This window comes from Tursiops truncatus, chromosome 3, assembly GCF_011762595.2.
Source record: "Tursiops truncatus isolate mTurTru1 chromosome 3, mTurTru1.mat.Y, whole genome shotgun sequence".
NCBI classification, from domain to species: Eukaryota; Metazoa; Chordata; class Mammalia; order Artiodactyla; family Delphinidae; genus Tursiops; species Tursiops truncatus.
This window is the reverse complement of record NC_047036.1, coordinates 30,264,597-30,289,265: the sequence shown is the minus strand read 5'-3', so window position 1 is coordinate 30,289,265 and position 24,669 is coordinate 30,264,597. Positions and strand designations below refer to the sequence as shown.

At 35.6% G+C, this 24,669-nt stretch overlaps 1 protein-coding gene across 5 annotated transcripts in view; it reads right to left on the bottom strand.

Moving 5' to 3' along the window:
- Positions 1-1,040: 1,040 nt before the first annotated feature.
- The window catches only part of NIPBL (NIPBL cohesin loading factor), a 192,664-nt gene continuing 169,035 nt past the window's right edge, over positions 1,041-24,669 (bottom strand). For 4 of the 5 annotated variants that reach the window (XM_019930134.3, XM_019930132.3, XM_033852794.2 and 1 more), the window contains 11 exons: positions 24,290-24,444; positions 23,738-23,828; positions 21,605-21,778; positions 21,033-21,223; positions 19,009-19,116; positions 18,324-18,524; positions 15,147-15,293; positions 12,715-12,989; positions 10,366-10,540; positions 2,589-2,777; positions 1,041-2,026 (listed from right to left, as the gene is read on the bottom strand). In XM_019930134.3, coding sequence (XP_019785693.1) covers positions 1,661-2,026; positions 2,589-2,777; positions 10,366-10,540; positions 12,715-12,989; positions 15,147-15,293; positions 18,324-18,524; positions 19,009-19,116; positions 21,033-21,223; positions 21,605-21,778; positions 23,738-23,828; positions 24,290-24,444 — 2,072 coding nt within the window. In that variant the 3' untranslated portion in view covers positions 1,041-1,660. Of the gene's footprint in view, positions 2,027-2,547; positions 2,778-10,365; positions 10,541-12,714; positions 12,990-15,146; positions 15,294-18,323; positions 18,525-19,008; positions 19,117-21,032; positions 21,224-21,604; positions 21,779-23,737; positions 23,829-24,289; positions 24,445-24,669 lie in introns of all 5 variants that reach the window. The other variant, XM_019930133.3, reaches the window with a different exon arrangement.

The following is a 24,669-nucleotide window of genomic DNA, read 5'->3' as shown; positions in this document are numbered from 1 at the left end:
GTCCCACGTAGTTCATGGTAAAAAGGAAGAGGAAACATGCAATTAAGTGGAAGAAAAAGAAGAATGAGAAAACATTTCCTTCAAGAAAATGTTCTGAAATAATTCCACATAGGAAATGGATCCTGTAAAGGTATTTTCATAGTGGTTTAATAGGTGTTCACAAAAAGGTATTTTATGGCAATGTCACTCTTCCTCACAAATTGAGTATCTTCATTTATTGGCCAATTTCATAAAACTTAACGTTCTAGAGGTCAGATTTAAAAAGCTGACTTAAAAATAGTACATATTTTTAAAAAGACTTAACTTTGAAACAGACCTCATCCCCTGTAAATTTTAGGCATTACTATTTCTGAGCATCAACTATGCAAATCAACTAATTAAATACCCACCTCCCCATCTGTAGTAACAGATAAATGACAACTGCTCCCAAAAGATGTATAAAACATTTAGAATAGAAAATGAGTAAACATCTCAACTAGTAAAATTATTCCTTTTTCAGCATTAAAAAATAACTTGTGAAAAATGTAATGTTATTATGAAGTGTCATAGTCATCTCAATTCTATTTTGAAAATAACACATGGCATAATTTTAACTAAGAGAAATGCTAGTTTTCCAAAATAGCATGACTGTTACCTTTCCCCAAGACTGTTATCTTTTCCCAAGGTTTAAAAAATAAATATTACCATCATGACATTACTAGAAAGAAATTGAAGCATACAAGGAATAAACTATAGTTTCTTTTTATATCAAAATGTACTCTTGAAAATGTGTTTGGCACAGTGCTAAATCATATATAGTTAATACTAAATATTGCAGGATACAATAAAACCCTGGAATTAACTGTTTACACCCTCTTATGGGAATGAAAATAATAGATACCAATTATTCAGAAGTCAGCCTATACAAACTGTATAAACAATATTTCATGTTTTGTTTTGAAAACCAGTGATATAATAAATTTTACATAAAAGACTGCAAAATAATATAAATGGATTTAAACAGATCTTTACAATAAGAAATTCAAATGGAAACAGACAAGTAACAAAGAGAAGTAAAAAAATTTATTGCAGTATTCGCTCCACCAGATTGCCTGGGGATCCCTTTTCTTGTATTGTTTTCAGGGTGACCTAATACATCAAAATCTACATTTACAAAAACTCCTTCTGCAGATAGGTCATAGATACTGCATGCTTTTTTTTTTTTTTTTTCCAACAGAATAAATTATATATCCAGGAGATTCTGCCATTTTACAGCCTGGAAAAAACAATGCTTCCCTGGAAACTGGGCTAAGCTAAAGAAAGCCATCCGCTGCTAGGTTAAACTCCAAGAACACTTTATTAAGAACATTAACAGACTAATTTCCAACATTCACTTGTTTATTTTTTAAACAGAAAGTTTTTTTTCCAAGATATAAACAATTTTTGTTAAACTATAATACAGTGGGAGTAAAAATGAACTGAGAATCTGTTTCTGCTGCACAACAGCGAAGGGAGCTCCCACAAAAATGTTTTGCCCAACATTTCCTTCTTTTGTTCCTGCATCCCAGGTTCCATTCTTACTCTTCATAAAACTGATTTTTTTTTGCCAGAATGTTGATATTTCAAGTTTTTCTGCCTTTAAAAAAAAACTCCTGTAAATTTGGCTGCATGTACAAATTCATTAGCTGGAAGTCCCGTCCTTGGCGGCATACAGGGATCGTAAAGTCTGAACAACTTTATTAGTCAGCTTATTAGCACTCGTTAGAGCAATTTTTTTGTAAATAATGTCTGACTCTTTAATAGTGTCTACCCAAGGCACCAGTTTGCGGCCATCACGGCGCTTAGCCTCAGTCCAGGAGCCACTGTAGGAGCCTGCCATCCACTGAACACTGAAGCCATTGCTGGTTTTCTGTACTACTCTTGCAATTTGTGGTCGATCTTTGTACTTTGGACAGCAAATAGCGATGACATCCATGACGTCAACACTTTCATTCATCTGTGCTGCCAACTCCGTAGAGTCTGAATTTCGTTTTGACCTTCTCAATGACTAAAACATTGGGAGGGGGGAAAAAAGACCAAGTGTTACACAAAATAATTTTAGTGAAATTATTGTTTTTATTGCTTTTAATCCCTTGACGCCGGGAGTTGGGATTTCCCAGCACACTTCCATTGCCGGCAATGAGACGCACCGTGACCGCCAGCGCCAAGGGGTTAACATATACTTGTAAAACCATGTAACTCTTAATTTGTACCCGTGTCTTTACTCTTATTGATATATAAAATTATATATACATATGAACCATAAAGCTACATAAAACTTATCAACAATAAAAAAGGATAACACACATTAATACAATCCAAAGAAAAATTAATAACCCTTTATGCTGGATAAATCTCATTTCTGTTTTTTTCTTTTTTATTGTCTTTTATGTTAAACTTTCTACAAAAGGATGTATAAATGGATAAGTAGAGAATTTCTATCTACAAAATGTTTTCTCTCATAAGTATTACATTACTTGGTGTACATTTAATAGACTGACATATATAAGCACATAAAAATCATTTTACGTAATACGCTGCGAAATACGTTGACTCCTCCTCCGCCTCACCCCTGAAGTGCCTCCTCCTCTATCCTCCCCATCACTTTCATCATCTTCTGTCTCTGCTGCTGCATTATTTTTAGGGCTGCCTCCTCCAAGCAGCGAGGTAATTGCTTTGTTCCGAGCATTTGTGCTAGCTGACACCTCCCCTTCTTCTTCCTCTTCATCAGGGTCCAGATGTTCCATGAGAAGTTTGAACTACAAAAATTAGATATTAATTTAGAATTTTAAGTAAATTTTTTCAAACAAGACTGCCAAATTCCTAAATGTTTTCCTTTATTTAAAATTTTTTCCTAAATGTTTTCCATGGTAGTGGTTTGGTGTGGGTGAAACAGACTTTAGCTATTGTCCAAGTTGGGGGCTGGCAAACATTTTCTGTAAAGAGCCAGATAGTAAGTATTTTTGGCTTTGCAGGCCAAAATGCAATACAAAAATGAATGGGCATGGCTGTTTCAATAAAACTTTATTTTACACAAACAGGCAGTTGGCCAGATTTGGCCCATAAGCCAGATGTTGCGGACCCTGATCCAAATTATCAAGCAGCCAAGTGATTACTAATTATTGACAGACTTTTAAACATTTCTGCCCCCATTTTCTGCTCTCCACCAAGATAAGAGGATACAACAGGAAACAAAAAATGTTGAAGAATTTTAAAGAACTAAAATAAATGTCAAATTTAGAGTACAAGGTTTGCAGTCTATGAATAATATGAAAACCACTGTGTACATTACATTCTTGGTCAAAAAAAGTCATTATTAGTTGTGTTCAACTACCAGCTTTAAGTAGATTAAAATTAAAGACTTTATTTTTACTTTTTAGGACAATCTCAAAAATTTTTTGGAAACATTAAAAAACTTTTATTCTGGTAAAATATACATAACATAAAATTTACCATTTAAAAGTGTTTAATTCATTGACAGTAAGTATATTCACACTGTTGTACAATCATCACCACAGTCACTTCAAAAACTTTTTCATCATCCCCCAAAGAAACTCAATCTGTACCCATTCAATACTCCCCCCCATTCCTGAGACAGTGGATGTAAGAAGAACTACAATCCTGCAGCCTGTGAAATGAAAACCACAACCACAGAGAGACAAAATGAAAAGGCAGAGAATTATGTCCCAGATGAAGGAACGAGATAAAACCGAGAAAAACAACTAAATAAAGTGGAGATAGGCAACCTTCCAGAAAAAGAATTCAGAATAATGACAGTGAAGATGATCCAGGACCTTGGAAAAAGAATGGAGGCAAGGATTGAGAAGATGAAAGCAATGTTTAACAAAGACCTAGAAGAATTAATGAACAAATTGAGATGAATACAATAACTGAAATGAAAAATATGCTAGACGTAATCAATAGCTGAATAAGAGGCAGAAGAACAGATAAGTGACCTGGAAGACAGAATGGTGGAAATCACTGCCACGGAACAGAATAAAGAAAAAAGAATGTAAAGAAATGAAGACAGCCTAAGAGATCTATGGGACAACATTAAATGCACCAACATTTGCATTATAGGGGTGCCAGAAGGAGAAGAGACAGAGAAAGGACCAGAGAAAATATTTGAAGAGATTATAGTTGAAAACTTCCCTAACATGGCAAAGGAAATAGCCACCCAAGTCCAGGAAGTGCAGAGTCGCAGGCAGGATAAACCCAAGGACAAATATTCCAAGATACACAGTAATCAAATTTACAAAAATTAAAGACAAAGAAAAATTATTAAAAGCAACAAGGGAAGAATGACAAATAACATACAAGGGAACTCCCATAAGGTTAACAGCTGATTTCTCAGCAGAAACGCTGCAAGCCAGAAGGCAGTGGCACGATATATTTAAAGTGATGAAAGGGAATAACCTACAACCAAGAATACTCTACCCAGCAAGGCTCTCATTCAGATTCCACAGAGAAATCAAAAGCTTTACAGACAAGCAAAAGCTAAGACAATTCAGCAACACCAGACCAGCTTTGCAACAAATGCTAAAGGAACTCCTCTAGGTGGGAAAGAGACTAGCAACTTAAAACAATCTTGTACATATTCAGACTGCTATATCAAAACCTCATGGAAACAGCAAACCCCAAAGCTACAATACATACAGAAAAAAGAAAAAGCAACCCAAACATAACACTAAAGCTGGTCATCAAACCACAAGAGAAGAGAACAAAAGAGGAAAGAAAGAAGACCTACAGAAACAAACCGAAAACAATTAAGAAAATGGCAAAAGGAACACACATACCGATAATTACTTTAAATGTAAATGGATTAAATGTGCCAACCAAAAGACACAGGCTCACTGAACGGATACAAAAACAAGACCCATATATATGCTGTCTACAAGAGACCCACTTCAGACCTAGGGACACATACAGATTGAAAGTGAGGGGATGGAAGAAGGTATTCCATGCAAATGGAAATCAAAAGAAAGCTGCAGTAGCAATACACATATAGGACAAAATAGACTTTAAAATAAAGACTGTTACAAGAGACAAAGAAGGACACTACATAACAATCAAGGAATCAATCCAAGAAGAAGGTATAACAATTGTAAACATATATGCACCCAACTTAGGAGCACCACAATATATAAGGCAAATACTAACAGCCATAAAGGGAGAAATTTACAGTAACACAATAATAGTGGGGGACTTTTAACACTCTACTTTCATCAATGGACAGATCAGCCACACATAAAATCAGTAAGGAAACACAGTCCTTAAATGACACATTAGATCAGATGGACTTAACTGATATTTATAGAGCACTCCATCCAAAAGCAGAATACACATTTTTCTGAAGTGCACATGGAATATTCTCCAGGACTGACCACATCCTGGGCCATAAAGTGAGCCTTGGTAAATTTAAGAAAACTGAAATCATATCAACCATCTTTTCTGACCACAACACTGTGAGATTAAAAATAAACTCCAATAAAAAGACTATAAAAACACAAATACGTGGAGGCTAAACAATATGCTACTAAACAACCAATGGATCACTGAAGAAATCAAAGAGGAAATAAAAAAAATATCTAGAGACAAATGAAAATGAGAGCATAACAATCCAAAACCTATGGGATACAGTAAAAGCAGTTCAAAGAGGAAAGTTTATAGCAATACAACCTTACTTTTGGGAAACAAGAAAAATCTCAAATAAACAACCTAACCATACACATAAAGCAACTAGAGAAAGAACAACAAACAAAACTGAAAGTTAGTAGAAGGAAAGAAATCATAAAGATCAGAGCAGAGACAAATGAAATAGAGACAAAGAAGACAAGAGCAAAGATCAATGAAACTAAAAGCTGGTTCTTTGAAAAGATAAACAAAACTGATAAACCTTTAGCCAGACTCATCAAGAAAAAAAGGGAGAGGACTCAAATCAATAAAATGAAAAAGGAGAAGTTACAGCTGACACCACAGAAATACAAAGGATCATAAGAGACTACTATATGCAACTGTATGCCAATAAAATAGACAACCTGGAAGAAATGGACAAATTCTTACAAAGGTACAGTCTCCCCAGACTGAACCAGGAATAATTAGAAAATATGAACCAATTACAAGCACTGAAATTGAAACTGTAATTTAAAAACTCCCGGGCTTCCCTGGTGGCTCAGTGGTTGAGAATCCGCCTGCCAATGCAGGTGACATGGGTTCCAGCCCTGGTCTGGGAAGATCCCACATGCCATGGAGTGGCTGGGCCCGTGAGCCACAACTGCTGAGCCTGCACTCTAGAGCCTGCGAGCTACAACTACTGAGCCCACGTGCCACAACTACTGAAGCCCGCATGCCTAGAGCCCATCCGTGCTCTGCAACAAGAGAGGCCACTGCAGTGAGAGGCCTGTGCACTGCAGCGAAGAGCAGCCCCCCTTGCTACTGGAAAAAGCCCGCGTGCAGCAACAAAGACCCAACGCAGCCAAAAAACAAACAAACAAACAAAAACTCCCCAAAAACGGAAGTTCCGGCCCTGATGGCTTCACAGGCAAATTCTATCAAACATTTAGAGAAGAGCTAACACCTATCCTTCTGAAACTGTTCCCAAAAAGTGCAGAGGAAGGAAAACTCCCAAACTCATTCTGTGAGGTCACCATTACCCTGATACCAAAACCAGACAAAGATACCACTAAAAAAGAAAATTACAGGCCACTATCACTGATGAACGTACATGCAAAAATCCTCAACAAAATACTAGCAATTCGAATTCAACAATACATTAAAAGGATCATACATCATGATCAAGTGGGATTTATCCTAGGGATGCAAGGAGTTTTCAATATCCACATATCAATCAGTGTGATACACCACATCAACAAACTGACAAAAACCATATGATCAGGACTTCCCTGGTGGCGCAGTGGTTAAAAATCTGCCTGCCAATGCAGGGGACACAGGTTTGAGCCCTGGTCTGGGAAGATCCCACATGCCGTGGAGCAACTAAGCCCACGCGCCACAACTACTGGAGCCCCCGCACCTAGAGCCCATGCTTCGCCACAAGAGAAGCCACAGCAATGAGAAGCCTGTGCACTGCAATGAAGAGCAGCTCCTGCTTGCTGCAACTAGAGAAAGCCCACACTCAGCAACAAAGACCCAATGCAGCCAAAAATAAATAAATCTATATATTAAGAAACCCCCAAATGATCATCTCAGTAGATGCAGAAAAAGCTTTTGACAAAATTCAACACCTATTTATGATAAAACTCTCCAGGAAGTGGGCACAGAGGGAACCTATCTCAACATAATAAAGGCCATATAAGACAAACCTACAGCTAGCATCATACTCAATGGTGAAAAGCTGAAAGCATTTTCTCTAAGATCAGGAACAAGACAAGGATGCCCACTCTCACCACTTTTATTCAACATAGTTTTGGAAATCCTAGCTACGGAAATCAGAGAAGAAAAAGAAATAAAAGGAATCCAAATTGGAAAAGAAGACGTTAAACTGTCACTGTTTGCAGATGACATGATACTATACATATAAAATCCTAAAGATGCTATCAGAAAATTACTAGAGCTCATCAATGAATTTGGTAAAGTTGCAGGATACAAAATTAATACACAGAAATGTGTTGCATTTCTACACACTAACAATGAAAGATCAGAAAGAGAAATTCAAGAAACAATCCCATTTACCACTGCATGAAAGAGAATAAAATACCTAGGAATAAACCTACCTAAGGAGGCAAAAGACCTGTACTCCGAAAAATATAACATGCTGATGAAAGAAACCAAAGAAGACACAGATGGAAAGATATATCATGTTTTTTGATTGAAAGAATAAATATTGTCAAAATGACTATACTACCCAAGGCAATCTACAGATTCAATGCAATCCCTATCAAATTACCAATGGCATTTTTCATAGAACTAGAACAAAATATCTTAAACTTTGTATGGAGACACAAAAGACCCCCAAATAGCCAAAGTAATCTTGAGAAAGAAAAATGGAGCTGGAGGAATCGGGGTCCCTGACTTCAGGCTATACTACAAAGTTTTAGTCATCAAAACAGTATGGTACTGGCACAAAAACAGAACTACAGATCAATGGAACAGGACAGAAAGCCCAGAAATAAACCTACCCACCTATGGTCTATTAATCTATGACAAAGAAGGTAAGACTATACAATGGTGGAAAGACAGTCTCTTCAACAAATGGTGCTGGGAAAACTGGACAGCTACATGTAAAAAAATGAAATTACATCATTCTTTAACACCATACACAAAAATACGCTCAAAATGGATTAAAGATCTACATGTGAGACTGGACATTATAAATCCTCCTAGAGGAAAACACAGGCAGAAACGGACACTCTCTGACATAAATCGCAACAATATCTTTTCTGATCCATCTCCCAGAGTAATAGAAAAAAAAACAAAAATAAACAAATGGGACCTAATTAAACTCAAAAGCTCTTGCACAGCAAAGGAGACCATAAACAAAATGAAAAGACAACCCACATATTGGGAGAAAATATTTGCAAATGATGTGATTGACAAGGGATAGTCTCCAAAATTTACAAACAGCTCATGTGGCTTAATATCATCAAAACAAATAACCCAATCAAAAAATGGGCAGAAGACCTAGACATTTTTCCAAGGAAGACATACGGATGGCCAAGAGGCACATGAAAGGGTGTTCAACACTGCTAATGATTAGAGAAATGCAAATCAAAACTACAATGAGATATCACCTCACACCAGTCAAAACGGTTATCATCAAAAAATCTACAAACAATAAATGCTGGAGATGGTGTGGAGAGAAGGGAACCCTCCTACACTGTTGGTGGGAATGTAAATTGGTACAACCACTATGTAGAACAGTATGGAAGTTCCTTAAAAAACTAAAAATAGAGCTACCATGTGACCCTGCAATCCCACTCCTGGGCATATACCCAGAAAAAAACATGGTCCGAAAGGATACATGCACCCCAATGTTCACTGCAGCACTGTTTACAATAGCCAAGACATGGAAGCAACCTAAATGTCCATCAACAGAGGAATGGATAAACAAGATGTGGTACATATATACAATGGAATATTACTCAGCCATAAGAAAGAATGAAATAATGCCATTTGCAGCAACATGGATGGACCTAGAGATTGTCATACTGAGTGAAGTCAGACAGAGAAAGAGAAATATCATATAATGTTGCTTTATGCGGAATCTAAAAAAAATGGTACAAATGAGCTTTATTTACAAAACAGAAATGGACTCACAGACTTAGAGAATGAACTTATGGCTACTGCGGGGGAAGGGTAGAGGGAATGGATAGTTAGGGAGTTTGGCACTGACATGTACACACTGCTATATTTAAAAAGGATAACCAACGAGGACCTACTGTATAGCACAGGGAACTCTGCTCAATGGTATGTGGCAGCCTGGATGGGAGGGGAATCTGGGGGAGAATGGATACATGTATATGTATGGTTGAGTTGCTTGGCTGTGCACCTGAAACTATCACAACATTGTTAATTGGCTATACTCCAATACAAAATAAAAAGTTAAAAAAAAAATCTAAAAAAACCCCACCCAACTCCCCATTCCTCCCCATTCCTGCCCCCCCACCCCGTAACTTCTGTTCTATTTTCTGACTCTCTGAATTTGCCTTTTTCTTTTTTTGGGCTACACTGCAGCTTGAGGGATCTTAGTTCCCTGACCTGGGATTGAACCTGGGCCCTCGGCAGTGAAAGCACGGAGTCCTAACCACTGGACTGCCAGGGAATTCCCTGAATTTGCCTATTCTTAAAGACACTTTAAAAGCACAATTTATACACTCACATACTCACATACTTCTTAGATGGGTCTATATGTAACAGATATACAAATATACACACACACACACACACACACTTGTACTGCTTCTGTAAGAATACATGAAAAAGTAGTAATACTGGTTGCCAGAAGGAAGAGGAATAGAATGGCTGAAGAGGGCAGGAGGATGACTTTTCATGGTTTTTCCTTTGATGAAATATAAACCATGTAATCCACTGAATTAAAAAAATACATATATAGTCACAGCTTTTCTCTAAAACTTGCCTAAAAACTTTGCTTTTCACTAAAATAAAGTTAGTGGTCAGCTGGTATTTCCTAGGAAAAAACAATTGTAGTGCAGTGGGTGAAGCGGGAAAGACAAGCTTAAACTAACTCATTAAAACTACATAGACAAAAATAAGGAGTGATGGGTCGCGAAGCATACCTTCAATGAAAGGAGGTAGCTATCTGTCTCAAAAGAATTTACTTTTTAAAAAAGTCATTATCAAAATTAAATATATTTTGGTTTCACTACTCACATCTAGATACTGTTTTACTATACTCCTCTTCACATCTTCAGTGATTCTGGAATTAGCCATATCACTCCGCAGGAAGTCCAGTGTTTGTTTGGGATGAAAATGAACTCCTGTTTTTCGGTTTATCGCTTTATCATACACTTTTGCAGATTCAGATGGAGAGTATTTCTGAATTTTACTGTTTTGGGAAAGCAAAACCATTAACTTAAAACAAATTTTTTAGGCATTTACATTTAAATTGATTCTAGTTAAATTTTATTTAGTTACAATTAAACTTTTTGTTATATAGATTTTAACCAGTGAAACTGTATACAAAATAAATATAATTTTAAAAAGGGAAGTAAAGACACAAAATCAAAGATTAAAAAGAATACTCTCTTGTTTCTGTCAGTATTTGTCTTGAATAGAGGTATCATTTAAATGAAAGTAGTTTCTCATGTCTATTTCTTAGCACCATGATTGTGACTGTAGGACAGTTTTAATGTAACTACTCAATACTACCTAACTGGTTTACCTCCTTCTACTGTTTTGTGCCCCAACTATTCATTCTCTACACAGTGACCAGAATTATTGCTTACAAACCTGTTTCACATTATTAACAACTCTGTTTCAAAATTTTTCCAACACCTTAGCACTGCCCCAAGACTTTACAACGTTTTAAATTATTCTGAATTACAGGCGTATCTTGGAGACGTTGCGGGTTTGGTTCCAGACCATCGTGATAAAGCAAATATTGCAATAAAGCAAACCACATGAATTTTTTTGTTTCCCAATGTGTATAAAAGTTACGTTTACACTATATTATAGTCTATTAAGTGTGCGACAGCATTATGTCTAAAAACAACATACATATCTTAATTTAAAAATATTTTATTGCTAAAAAAATGCTAACTATCATCTGAGCCTTCAGTGAATCGTAATCTTTTTGTAATAGCAACATCAAAGGTCACTACAAAACATAATAATAAAAAAATTTAAATACTGTAAGAATTACCAAAATGTGACACAGAGACACAAAGTGAACAAATGCTGTTGGAAAAATGGAGCCGACAGACTTGCTTGATGCAGGGTTGCCACAAACCTTCAATTTGAAAAAAATGCAGTATCTGCGAAGTGCAATAAAACAAGGTATGCCTGTGGCTGCCAATATTTAACATCGAGATAGTTCTCATTAAAATCTGGATTATCTAGCTTCTCTTGAAAAGATGGAAGCTCTGGCCACATTGTTCTCACTCTCTTCCATGGCAACAAGCTGATGAACATCTGAGTAATATCTAAACCCTTTAGAAGAAACATGTTCTTTTCATTTTGCCACTGACCTACCAGGTCTACTTTACTCATTTCATTATCTGTCCCTACGAACATGTGACTTCATAGGGTTTCAATGAATGTGAAAAATGTCCAGAATTCCACGGGTACAGGCAGAAAAGAGATACCTATAGTGATTGACAATGGGTAAAATTATAGGGTACTCTAAGTTATTAGTACTTTTCTATCTCTTATTTGATAGTGTACATTAAAGGCTGCTAGACTGTTAGAACTTAGCCTAGTTGGTCTGCATCTATTCTTCATTCATAGCTCTTCTTTTTTAAATAAAATTTATTTATTTTTGGCTGTGTTAGGTATTCATTGCTGCGCACAGGCTTTCTCTAGCTGCGAGTGAGCGGGGGCTACTCTTCGTTGCAGTGCGCGTGCTTATCATTGTGGTGGCTTCTTTTGTTGCAGAGCACAGGCTCCAGGCACGCCGGCTTCAGTAGTTGTGGCATGCGGGCTCAGCAGTGGTGGCTCGCGGGCTCTAGAGCGCAGGCTCAGTAGTTGTACTGCACGGACTTACTTGCTACGCGGCATGTGGGATCTTCCTAGACCAGGGCTCGAACCCATGTCCCCTGCATTGGCAGGCAGACTCTTAACCACTGCACCACCAGGGAAGTCCCCACAGCTCTTTAAAAACTTGAATTTGTTATCTATTTTTAAGGTTAGTCTAATTCTCTTTTAAGTATATTAATACTTATATATAATATAAGAATATATTATATATATATTATATATAATATATATATATAATAAAAGAATATATAATTCTCTTTTAAGTATATTAAGGATTTAAGTCCTCTAATTTATAATTTATAATGCATTATCTCCAATTAGAGGAATAGTTTTCCTCTCTTCAATAACAGAATGGACAAATTATGGTAGATTATACAACAAAATAGTATACACCAATTAAAAGGAACAAATTCCTTTTTTAAAAAGAGCATTTTAAATATTCAGCATGCAATCAAAACTGGGTTTCATATTTGTTCATTATTTGAACACAGCAAGTTTTTTCTCTCACTGCTTATGCAACCTTACCTATCAGAAAATCCACAGAGATTCTTCAAATGTTGTTTTAACATCAGAAGCAATAAAATACCCTGGGAGACATTTGCAAACTCAATTAAAGGAGCTGAATTTTCTGGCAAACATTTCATCACTGAATTTATATCATCTTCTGAATCTGAATCTGAATCTGAATCTACACGTTTCCGTGACTTCCGAGGCCTGGAGACTTCTTCTTCACTCTCGCTTGACTCATTTTCCTTAGCAGGAGATGATTTTCTCTCTTTCCTTTTGTCTTTTACCATAGACTGAAAAAAAAGAGGAAATTATTCTGTCTGAAAAATAATAAAACAAAAATATGACTACAACTATACATATGCGCCATTTAACAGCTTCAGAAGTATCCTTATATTAATATTTTATATACTGAAACCCTCTGATTTTCCATAAACAACTGGGGATGCAATCCTTGGGGGAAAAAATTATGTTCCAAGACTAAATAAAATCCACTCCTTCAACCACTGTTCCACCCTCCCTAAACCATTCTGAAATATCATTCAAAGGGAGAGAATTTTCTTAGAGTAATGAAAGATAAATTAGTTATAGAAGTAACAATTTGATATACAGGTAAGCCATTATAGAGGAAAAGAAGTAATTATAATTTTTTTGTGTGTGTGTGTGGTACGCGGGCCTTTTACTGTTGTGGCCTCTCCCGTTGCGGAGCAGGGGCTCCGGACACGCAGGCTCAGCGGCCATGGCTCACGGGCCGAGCCGCTCTGCGGCATGTGGGATCTTCCCGGACCGGGGCACGAACCCGTGTTCCCTGCATTGGCAGGTGGACTTCTCAGCCACTGCGCCACCAGGGAAGCCAGTAATTGTAATTTAACTGGGGAAAATATAATAGGCTTGATTTCCCCAGCTTCTATCAAACTCTCCCTTTTAAGAACTTTTCAGCAAGATAATGTGCAACTTTCTTTAAATACTTAAATTCTGGTTTTTTGTACTTTACGAAACTGTTAGCTTTTAAAAAGAAACAAAGTCAGCTGGTTTCAAGGTGGAAAAGACCAGATTACAAAGCAATATTCAAAATGTAACTGCTAAAAAATAAAACAGGAGAATACAAGTATATGTACAACAGTAAGTGAAGTAAAATAAGATAACATGATGGATCAAGTTCCTGGGAAATTATTAACCTCTCAAACTTTAATGTGCATATTAAACAACTAGAGATTTTGTTAAAAATGCAAACTCTGTTTCAACAGGTCTAGGGTGGAGTCTGAGGTTCTGCAGGTCTAACAAGCTCTCAGGTGAGGCCAGTGCTACTGGTCTCGGTCCGCACTTCAAGTAGCAAGGGTTTAGATACTTCTGTAATTCCAACCCTTAGGTATTAAAAAGATCTCCCTGGGCTTCCCTGGTGGCGCAGTGGTTGAGAGTCCGCCTGCTGATGCAGGGGACACGGGTTCGTGCCCCGGTCTGGGAAGATACCACATGCCGTGCAGCGGCTGGGCCCGTGAGCCATGGCCGCTAAGCCTGCGCGTCTGGAGCCTGTGCTCCACAATGGGAGAGGCCATAACAGTGAGAGGCCCGCATACAGCAAAAAACCCCCAAAAGAACAAAAAACCAAAACCAAAACCAAAAAAGGATCTCCCTGATTTACGAGTTTGACCAGGCTGAGTTTTGAGCACTACGATATTGTAAAATGAGATATATACTTATATCATCAGGTACATGAAAATACTCCAATTAATTTACAAAGAATGGAAATTACTGAGTGCACCTACTATGTACCCAGGGCTATACCAGGTGCTTTTACAATGAAACCAATTATATTTCCTTCTTAAAAACCATGAAAGAAAAGATACAAAGTTTACAACAAAAAAGTTAGTAAAGATTTTGGGCATACAATATGCCAACTCCATTATGATGCTGGTGTTCAGGGATAATAAGCAAATCAATAGTATAAATTTTCTGTGTTTACTTGTAAGTAAGCTACTTATATTTATTCTGTATTTCTTCAAGTATACTACTATTATCTACAGCATTTCCAGATTTATAAAATAGCAAAGTGTTTTAAAATGGGGTTTAAACAAATATATGAATGAACACCAAACACTTAAGGTCAATGCTTGAAGTGAGATAAAGCGGGATGGCTTATCAAGAGAACAATCCACGTGTGTGTGTGTGTGTGTGTGTGTGTGTGCGTGCGCATGCACACGTGCACGTGTGTGTGTATAAATTCCACCTAAATGATCTGGAATGAAATGGTTTTAAGATCTTTCTTAACGGAAATGAAATGGCAACCCACTTCCTCTCCCCAATTCAAGCACTACCCAGATTTCAGTTAAGTTTATTTAGAAAGATTTTATATACCTATGAAAAGAATAAAAAGAACAATGAGAAACAAAACAGTGAAAATAGCATGCCTGTACTTTGAAAGATTAAGAATAGTAATGTGTGTAACTTACCTCCTTGAACGACTGCAGTAGGTTACTACCAGAAACTGAGAGTGTAATGTCTATATGATGCATTATAAACAACGGCTCTTCCTGTGTCTGGTATGGAAAACAGGCTAGATTGTCTGCTATATACAAGAGCATATTCACTTCTGTTTTCTGTAAATTTTAGAAAAAAAGGTACACATGTTTAGTGGATAATCTAGAAATCCATCACAAAAGCCTTTTTAGAGAAAATATTACAGGGCACTTTCACCTCAGTTAATGTTTCAGAACGAGAGAGAGAGTTGGGGAGCGGAAGAGGGAAGGAAGAAGGGAGGAGGTGGAACAGAAACGGATTTTACAGAATAATCTTAAACCCATTTTAAGAGATTGCATAATGACTTAAACCATGGTACCTTAAGAAGGGAAGGGGTGAACTTTTTTAGTGCACCCAAGTGGGAGTCCCTGAAGTTTTCTTATAGAGTATATAGAATCTTTAAGATAAATCCATACCACATCAGAAAGTATACATATGAATTCATAATTATTTGTCATTGTGCCTCTAAAAGTTTAACCCATATGGAGATCAGTTACACACAGTTACTATTCTGCCTTCAAAAGTAAGTGGTAATTATAGTACTAATATGTGGGTTAAAAAAAAAATCAAAGTTCATGTACTCATAAAACAATTGTCAGTTTCCTATGTGTACATAATTTAGAATATCAGAGTCATTCTGACGGTGTTACCAGTTTCACACCAAAAAACTAATGCTGGCAAATTATGGTTACTACTAGTTGTTTGCTTAAAAAGAAGTAACAAACTGAGATTTTCAGCATTTACATGATGATACAGAATATAAACAGAAAGACATGTTAATACTTAAATTCCTTTAAAACATTTATAGCTTAAAAAAAAAGAAAAAATAGGCAATTAAAAAACACTCCTTCCTACCATCTCCCTTATCCTGCTGTCCAAACAACATAAAATACAGTATCAGCAGTAGTAATAACAAAAATCCCATAGGACAGACGGAATGAACTTGCTGTTAGTACTCATGAAACCCCCACGTTTTTATTTTTAAATATGTATCAATACCTACATGTTAAAGTTGGAAAAATACAGACGAGCCTTTTCCTTCCTGAAACCTTCTTCCTTAGTTTTCTCTTCCTAGCTCTTTGACTATTCCTCTTCTATCTCCTCAAACCAACTCCTTTTCAAACTGCTTTTAGCAACATTCTGTTCTTTTAGGTGCTTAGGACAAAAATATTTCAGTTATCCTTTGACTATTCTCACAGACTCTCATTTAATTTATTCCTTCCTCACAACGTTTCTTCTTTTCTTTCCTACTGTCATTGTTTTCTTTCCAGCTTTCATCGTAACAGGTCAATCCCGTATTACCTTCAATGTGAACACAATGCTAAAAAATCTGTGTTCCTAAAATGCTCTCTGGCACCTGTCCTCATCACTGAATTTAACACTTTCAACAGTTTTCCACTGTCTACAAGATCCTCCATTAACCATGCCTCATTATGATCTTGCCGCTCCAGTTAAATAACATCTATTCATTATTTCCCACACATTCTTTTTTTAAAAAAAAAATTTATTTATTTATTATTTATTTATTTTGGCTGCACCAGTCTTAGTTGTGGCATGCGGGATCTTCGCTGCGGCATGAGGGATCCTTAGTTGCAGCATGTGGGATCCTTAGTTGTGGCATGCATGCAGGATCCAGTTCCCCCACCAGGGATTGAACCCAGGCCCCCCACGTAGGGAGCATGGAGTCCCACCCACTGGACCACCAGGGAAGTCCCTCCCACACATTCTTATCTTTGTACCTTTATTCGTGTTTTTACACCTGCCCTGCCTTAAGAGTAGATCCATCTTATCCCCTAGGCCTTCAGAGATTTGTTCCTCCTCTGACATCCACTGTATTATGACAGCTGGATTTCCAGTTTAGCATTTCACATGCTGAGGTGACAGAGCATCCAGCTAATGATATACAGCAGGCAATGAAACCACGTAGGAATTAAGCTCAGAAAGGAGATAAAGACTAGGGCAGTATCGATACAAACCACCGGGACTCAGATTATGCTAATCTTAACCGTTAGTTCCTTTACTTAGTGTCCTATCCCTCCGACTGGAGGTAAGATCCAATGAGGAAAAGAGCACTATATCATAGCATTTTGTACTCCTATCTAAATATCTTACACACAATGAAAGCTTAATACTGATGACAGCCCTGATGATGACTAAAATTATAGTCCAAGTAGTTCTAAAATAGAAGTTTGTTATATTTATTTGTTAGATAATATATCCAAAAATTTCATGTTGTACTTAAAAAGAAGAGGTCTAATAAGACATCTACATTCTGGTAATTTTAATTTTACTTTATTGAAAAAATCTGGTGTTGGAACAGCAACAAAGTTAAGCTATCAAGTGATTAAAATAGGAAAAAAATATTTTTTTTCTTTTTAAAGCTTTACACAATACACTAATTGGTAAGCTCTACGTGGAAAGATACCACATCTGTCCCATTTACTATTTTATCTTCATCTCCTAGCACAATGCTACCATAACGCAAATAGATGCTGAATAAATATTGATATAAGATGAATGAAAAAATTGAGATAAGCTTAAAGAACAGGATGTTTTATTTTCTTGCCTTATGGTCGTGGCCAATACAACTTGTGCAATAGCCCCCTAAAGGGTCAAAATTGTAATTACACAAAAGTGGGCTCTTCATTAAAGGAGGTCAGGCTGAACAACCAGGGATCTCAGCAGCCAAAACCGTATTAGAATAGTTACTCTAACAGCATTCAAGTCTGACAGAAACAAGCGAAATTTCACTTCATCTATCCATCTATCTATCTATGTAATCTATCCCTGGAAGTGACAGTTTAGTAATGTAGCTTATTTAAAGGTATGCTTAAAGGAACTGCTATCAAAGTTTATAAGACACTCAGTATGGAAACACAATTATACTTTATCCCACAATTATACTTTATCCCTCATTGTGTTTATTCTCATGCAAAATTTCCCCTGCAATTTTGACTGTATACCTTGCAATTAACATAGACCTAAAGAAACACATTTAAGATAGCCTCTATTATTTACTAAAATGGTAATATTTTTAAAATGTTGGCTACTTTAGGCATAAAATTTATAGAACACTTATTTTCTTAAAATAATAAGTTTTTAATACTTACTGCTGTGTCGTCAAACAGGTTGAGTAAAGAAATTAGAAAGGCTCGTCTGTGTTGGCGGTTTCCACGGATCATGGAGTAAAGGTGTGAACACAAAGCACTAGAGGACTCATCTTGTCTGAAACCTCTTACAGGATCTTTTAGGCATGTATTGATTGCCTGTTGTACCTGGTAAGACATCTTCATACCAGCCACCGCTTTCATCTGAAATCAATAAAAGCCTTATTTTTGTCACAGAAATTAGAAGAGTCAAATTAAAAATATAATTTTGAGTATTATAGTTCAAGGCAAACTTCATTATTTGGTTTTCTTTAAAATAATAAAAATCATAGAATGCAAGTGCTGGAAGGAATACTGCAGATCATCTACTGCAATCTGCTCATTTTATAGAAGAAACAAATGGAGACTCAGAAGAGCCATCACTGCCAAGATACAAAGTAGGGACCAGAACCCATGCATCCTGATTTTTATCCTGTGTGCGTGCTGTACTGTTACCTCTAGCTCAATTTTAAGAGTTAATTTTAAACTAGAGTAAACACCCTGGGGGACAAACTTAGTTGCATGTTTAAAAGTAACTACTAAGCAAAATATTTTATTCTAATATGAATCTGAGCACAACATTTGCTAAAGAAATGGTTTACCAAAGAACGATGTTTAAATTTAGATTGCACAATTTAAAAATACATACATGAATAAATCCAGCATATTTTTTGTCTATTTCCACAAGCTGCTGATCAGCCTTGTTCCGCATAGCTGGTTCTGGGTCTGTGCCCATAGCAATTAAATATGGTACACACTGGAAATAAAAATAAAGAATTCATAAGACATCACCATAGTAAAAGCTCTATATGTATCTTGATATATGTTAAAACTTGCTACATATCTGGGACATATGAATTTAGCTTTATAGGCCTTCCTATAAATGCCATGGTTTAGTGTTTTTTTTAAAAAACGATTAACCTTCCCTTAAATCTTTCCCTTAAAGCAAAAAAGCACTGGAGTATCAGCAAGAAAATAATGTGGTGAAATTTAAGCAATTTCAGTGTGATTTTAAGGTTCTTTAAAACTAAAGGGCTCCCAGACTAAGAATATCCATTTAAGATTATGATATATACTACAAATGTATAATTCAATAATTTTTCAAGCCTGACTGAATTTTCTATGTAAAGATAATAGAGGGGAAAAAGTAATTTGTCTTCCATACTCAAAACTAGAAAAATATAAATTTTTTCTCACAAAGTTGATTTTAAATATGGCTTCAATGGTCAGACAGTTGGATAGCTAGCAATTTGGTAACAGCCATACTCACTGTACACTTCTAAAAGTCAGGAAACACCACTACTATGTTAAGTGAATCTGAATTAGATAGAGGTTAGGAGGTGAGAAAAACAACAACAAACAAACAAAAAACAATTTAAAAAAAGTAGACACAGCACTAACTGAAATGGGTCATCATGAATTAAATCCTGAATTGGGGTGGGGTGGGGGGGAGAAATCCACAAAGAATATTATTAGCTTAACTTACAAAATATGAAAATGAACTATATATTAGATAATATTGTATCAATCTTAAATTTCCTGAATTTGATGACTGCATTATGATTTTGTAAGAGAATGTCCTTGTTCTTAAAAAAATATACGCTGAAGTGTTTGGAGATAAAGAATCATGATATCTGAAACTTACTATCAAATGATTTGGAAAAAAATGTACGTATTAAGAGAGAGAGAGAAAGCAAATGTGGCAGAATGTTAACAAATGGTGAAATATAGGTGAAGAGTATAAAGAAGTTTATTGTACCACTCTTGCAATTTTTTTTATAATTGTAAAATTTAAAAGAAAAGCTTAAAAAGAGAAGATATAATAAAAGCACAACCACCTGAGACCATTTAGAATACCAGCAAAGAGCCCTAAGTATCTAAAAAATTCAGGAGTATCAACATAGTACTGTATACTTAATTAAGTAATCTTGCCCTGAATCATGAAGAACAGGCTAAATACGCATTACTGTGTTTTGTTTCAGGACACAGGGAAGAACACAGCATAACAACATAGAGCATATTTTAGAAAAGTTCCACAAAACATAGCCAAAATAAAAATCTTGAGGGTACAGGCTTTGGTTATCTAACAAATTTACTTCTGCCCCTCCTGAACATGTCAGATGGTGAATACTACAACATCAGAATTAGCTGCCAATTCCTTGTAGTACTAATATGTCTTGAGGACATCATCTAGTCTACACATCGGTGTTTTGAGGTGTTGGGTACTTGATATTACTTCCAATTAAAGATGAAGGAACTGAGTTCAGATTATATAGGTTATTTTTCTGTGGACTAAAATCCACCCTGTTTAAGACAGATTATACTCTTAACCCCAGTTACATTACATATTTGACATTACATACGGTTGGTTCTTAGAGATAAGAGTCAATATCAATTAAAACATATCTATCATTTCAGAAGAAATAATTCGGAGTACGTATTCTACAAATATAAATTGGAAGTTTGTTTAATAGAGATGTTATGAATATATGGGTATTTTGCAGTAAAGACAACCTAAAAGATGGACTAAAACTTGGATTCTTAAGAGTTTGGGACAAAAAAAAATCAACAACTAAGAGGAATAACGAACTACTTATTTTCTAATCACCAAGTCGTCAAATGGCAACAAATCTGGCTCTTTTGCTAAGTGCCGCTGCTATAAAACATACTTACCTGAACTGGATGAATAAGACCTTGGTTTAGAGTCAATGCAATGACATTTAGGGCAAAGTGGCGTACACTTGATTGGGTGTGAAAAAACGCCTCGAGCACCTGTTTGAGGTAAAGCTGCATGATGGAACTACTCATCCCTGAGGAAACATCACCCATTTCTTTTAAATCTTCCTGTTTTGCAACCTTCTTCCCTACAAAAGGAAGTAAACATACTAAGAACATGTACATTAACTTTACTAAATACTCTAAATTAGGCCACAACCAAAAGCACAAAATGTTATAGCTGTCCCAATGGTTCTCAATTTTTTTTTTTTTTTGGGGGGAGGAGGGTCTGTTAGAGACTCTTTGAGAACCTGATGAGAACTATAATCTCTCTCCCTCCATCAAAATGTTTTCGTCTGCACATATATTAAATTTTATAAACTACTTCAGGGAGTTTATGAAGGATTCTTCTTTAACGGAACTCCTTTACCTAAAATTCCTTATCTATTAGATATCTGGATTAAAAAAGAGTCATAGGGTATGCTAACTGCAGCTACACTCTGCATTTTTGAAAGTATGTTTTTACTTACAGTCTCTATCTGCCTGCTGCATACGTGTATCTTCTTCTTGTAGGTAGGTCTGGAGGTTTTTTAACACCTGTATTTTTAAATTTACTGAGGAGTTTTTATCAGATAAAATATTATTGTATAGATTTTTCACCTCTTGCTCAAACATTAGACTTGGATGTTGAATAAAGGCAAATCCTAAAGAAGAGAGAAAACAAAAATTCTCTTGATATATTCACATTAAAATTAAATATAACATTTAATGTTGATAAAATTATATAAACAGCTCCTTATTTCAAAAATTAAAACTTAAAATGACTGGAAGAATATGCTGGTGGCCTTACCTAGAGAAGTATTACAGCAGGTACTTCTTTCCCCATGAATTAAAAACAAGAAATTGCATTTCAAAGGAGAATTTCACACAAGAGGAAACCTTGAGGAGGGAGCAGGGCCTAGTGGCTAGGGGAGTGGATTAGGAGTCAGGAGTCTTGGGTTCTATTCCTGGCTCCACCACTGACTTGTAGTGTGACCTTAGGTGAGTCACATAATATCTCTGTGCCTCAATTCTCCATCTGTAAAATGGGGACAATAATATTTACCACCCACCTACCTCAATGGGATATTTTCAGGATTTAAGAGGTAATGTCTGCAAACATTTTTTAGATTCCTAGCAGAAGATACTACCTTGGAGCTATTAAAAATATATATATTGAAATATATTCATTTGATGAAATGGAATAATTCTAAAATAAAGCTTAAAATCTTCTATTTGTTTCTCATATGTCATTATAATTGAAGCCACAATGCTGAATTCTACAACCACAAGCTAATAAGCAGCAAAATAATATTGTCCATGTTTATTTGTACAAAATGCTTATTTATGTGAGATAAAATGAAGATCCTTGATGAAAGCAAGTATTATGGATGCCAAATAACAAACTAAATTCAAAGCATAGAGTGATCAGATAACTAGCCCAAGGTGACACAGGATAACTATGGCCCAGGCAAGATGTCTTTTATCAACTAGTCTAAAGGCACTATTTTCTGGATAGTGCTGCAAGTTAAAATTTACACTCTTTGTTCTCTGAATTAGATGTAACACTATTAGTTTTTGCCACTTTATAGAATGTATGTCCAGATTGAATATTCAAATGTATACATGTGACTTAAAAGATAATACTCTATCAATATAACTCTCTAGTAAGTGATATCTGAATTTTTACTATATTTGCTATATGTAATTTTCTGAAAGAGATGAAGAAGTAATAAGATATTAAGATTTAAATTTATTTAAAGAAATCAGTAAACATTTAATGAAGTTTGGGTGACTTAGAAATATTAGCAACTGTCCATGCATATTAAATTATAAACCTTGCTAATGCTGCCAAAATAAAATTTCTAAATAAGTTGTTAACCTTACTGAGTAGCTTTACACGTATTTGTAAAAAACAGAACAAACAACAACAACACAAAAACCTGGAGAGAGTGCTCTTCTAATTTTTTTTACAGTGCATTCATTTCAGGTACTTTAATTCTACCCTTCTCATATTTCTCCCACATACCAATATCTTTCCAGATAAGCCACAAAAACCTAATTTTCTGCAAAGACATGTATTTATTACATCAATGATCCCTGAACAATAATACAGGAAAAGTATACATCCAAATTGTTCCTGTGGGGTTGTTTACCCTGTGCTTCTATATAAATAAATGTTTGGGTAGACTGCCCATTGTTTTCACCTTAGAAGAGGCAGACACATATAATGACAAAACTTTGCAAAGAAAAAGAACAATTTAAAAAATATGCAACAGCACAAATTCTTCTATATCACCTTTCTTTATTAAAGTATTTTAATGAATGTTTTTATGAAACCCTATGAATTAGGGGTAGAAGAATGTATTGTCATCTCTATTTTACTAATGAGGAAACTGACAAATAGAAGTTACACGACTTGCTCAAAGTTACCCAGGAAGTCACTGGATGAACCAATAATGGAACCCAGTTGTTTTAATCCCCAGACTTATATTTGAGATACCAGATCCCACTTTAAACAAAAACATACTTAAATAACTCAACAATTTAAATTCACAACACTTTAAAATTTGCTCAACCTCTCAAACAACTAAAGAATATGCAGAAATTTAGACTTATCTTACCTAGACCAATGATAGCTTTTGTTTGTACTTCTTCATCTGAATGCTTTGTAAAATACATCAATAGTTCAAGTACCTTATCCTTTATGTTAACCTAAGGGGGAAAAAAACCATGTTAAAGTGTATAAGGAAGAGTTAACTTAGATCGGTTTTCAACTATAAAGGAAAAAAATACCTAAAAGCAAACAATGAGAACTTCCACATGTGAACTTTACTAAGGAATAATTCACCAATACATTTATAAATCCATGAATTTTAGAACAGTGACATTCATTGAGAATGTTAAAAAAATGAACTGCTGCTGACATAAGCAGTGTGCCTACTAACACAAAGCTGATATAACTTGCGTAAACTTATCTTATTATGGACCTGTAACAAACAGTTCATGGATCAGAAGCCAGTCTGAGGACCATGCTTTGAGTAGCACTGCTTCAGAACTAAACCAGACTACCCTAATGCCGCCTTCATCCTGAGTCATTATAGTCATTTTCAATGCCCAGGGTCACACAGTTCTGTTTTTAAAGCATACTAAATAATTAATATTAGGATCTTTACCTTACTGTTGCCTTTAAAATCTTCCAGATCAAAATCAAAATGCCGACATAGTGCTCCAACAGTGAAAAGGGATCTAAGAAGTGCCGGTTTGTTTGTTAGCAGTGAAGTGTTGTTTGGGTCCTCTTGGTGCTGACTTTTTAATTTTGAAATGGCACCTAATAAAGTAAGTAATATTTATTTATAACAAACCCTCTATCCTTAAATTGTTATGTTCAAATAATTACTGCTAATAAATTAAAATTAAATTTTACTAACGGTTCTAAGTATTAAACGTCTAGAAATATAAGGGCATGCCATTGAGACTAAAAGAATTAATGTAAGAAAAAAATGATATTTAAATTTTATTTTACATGGTAGACAAAAAACTTACCAACATTTAC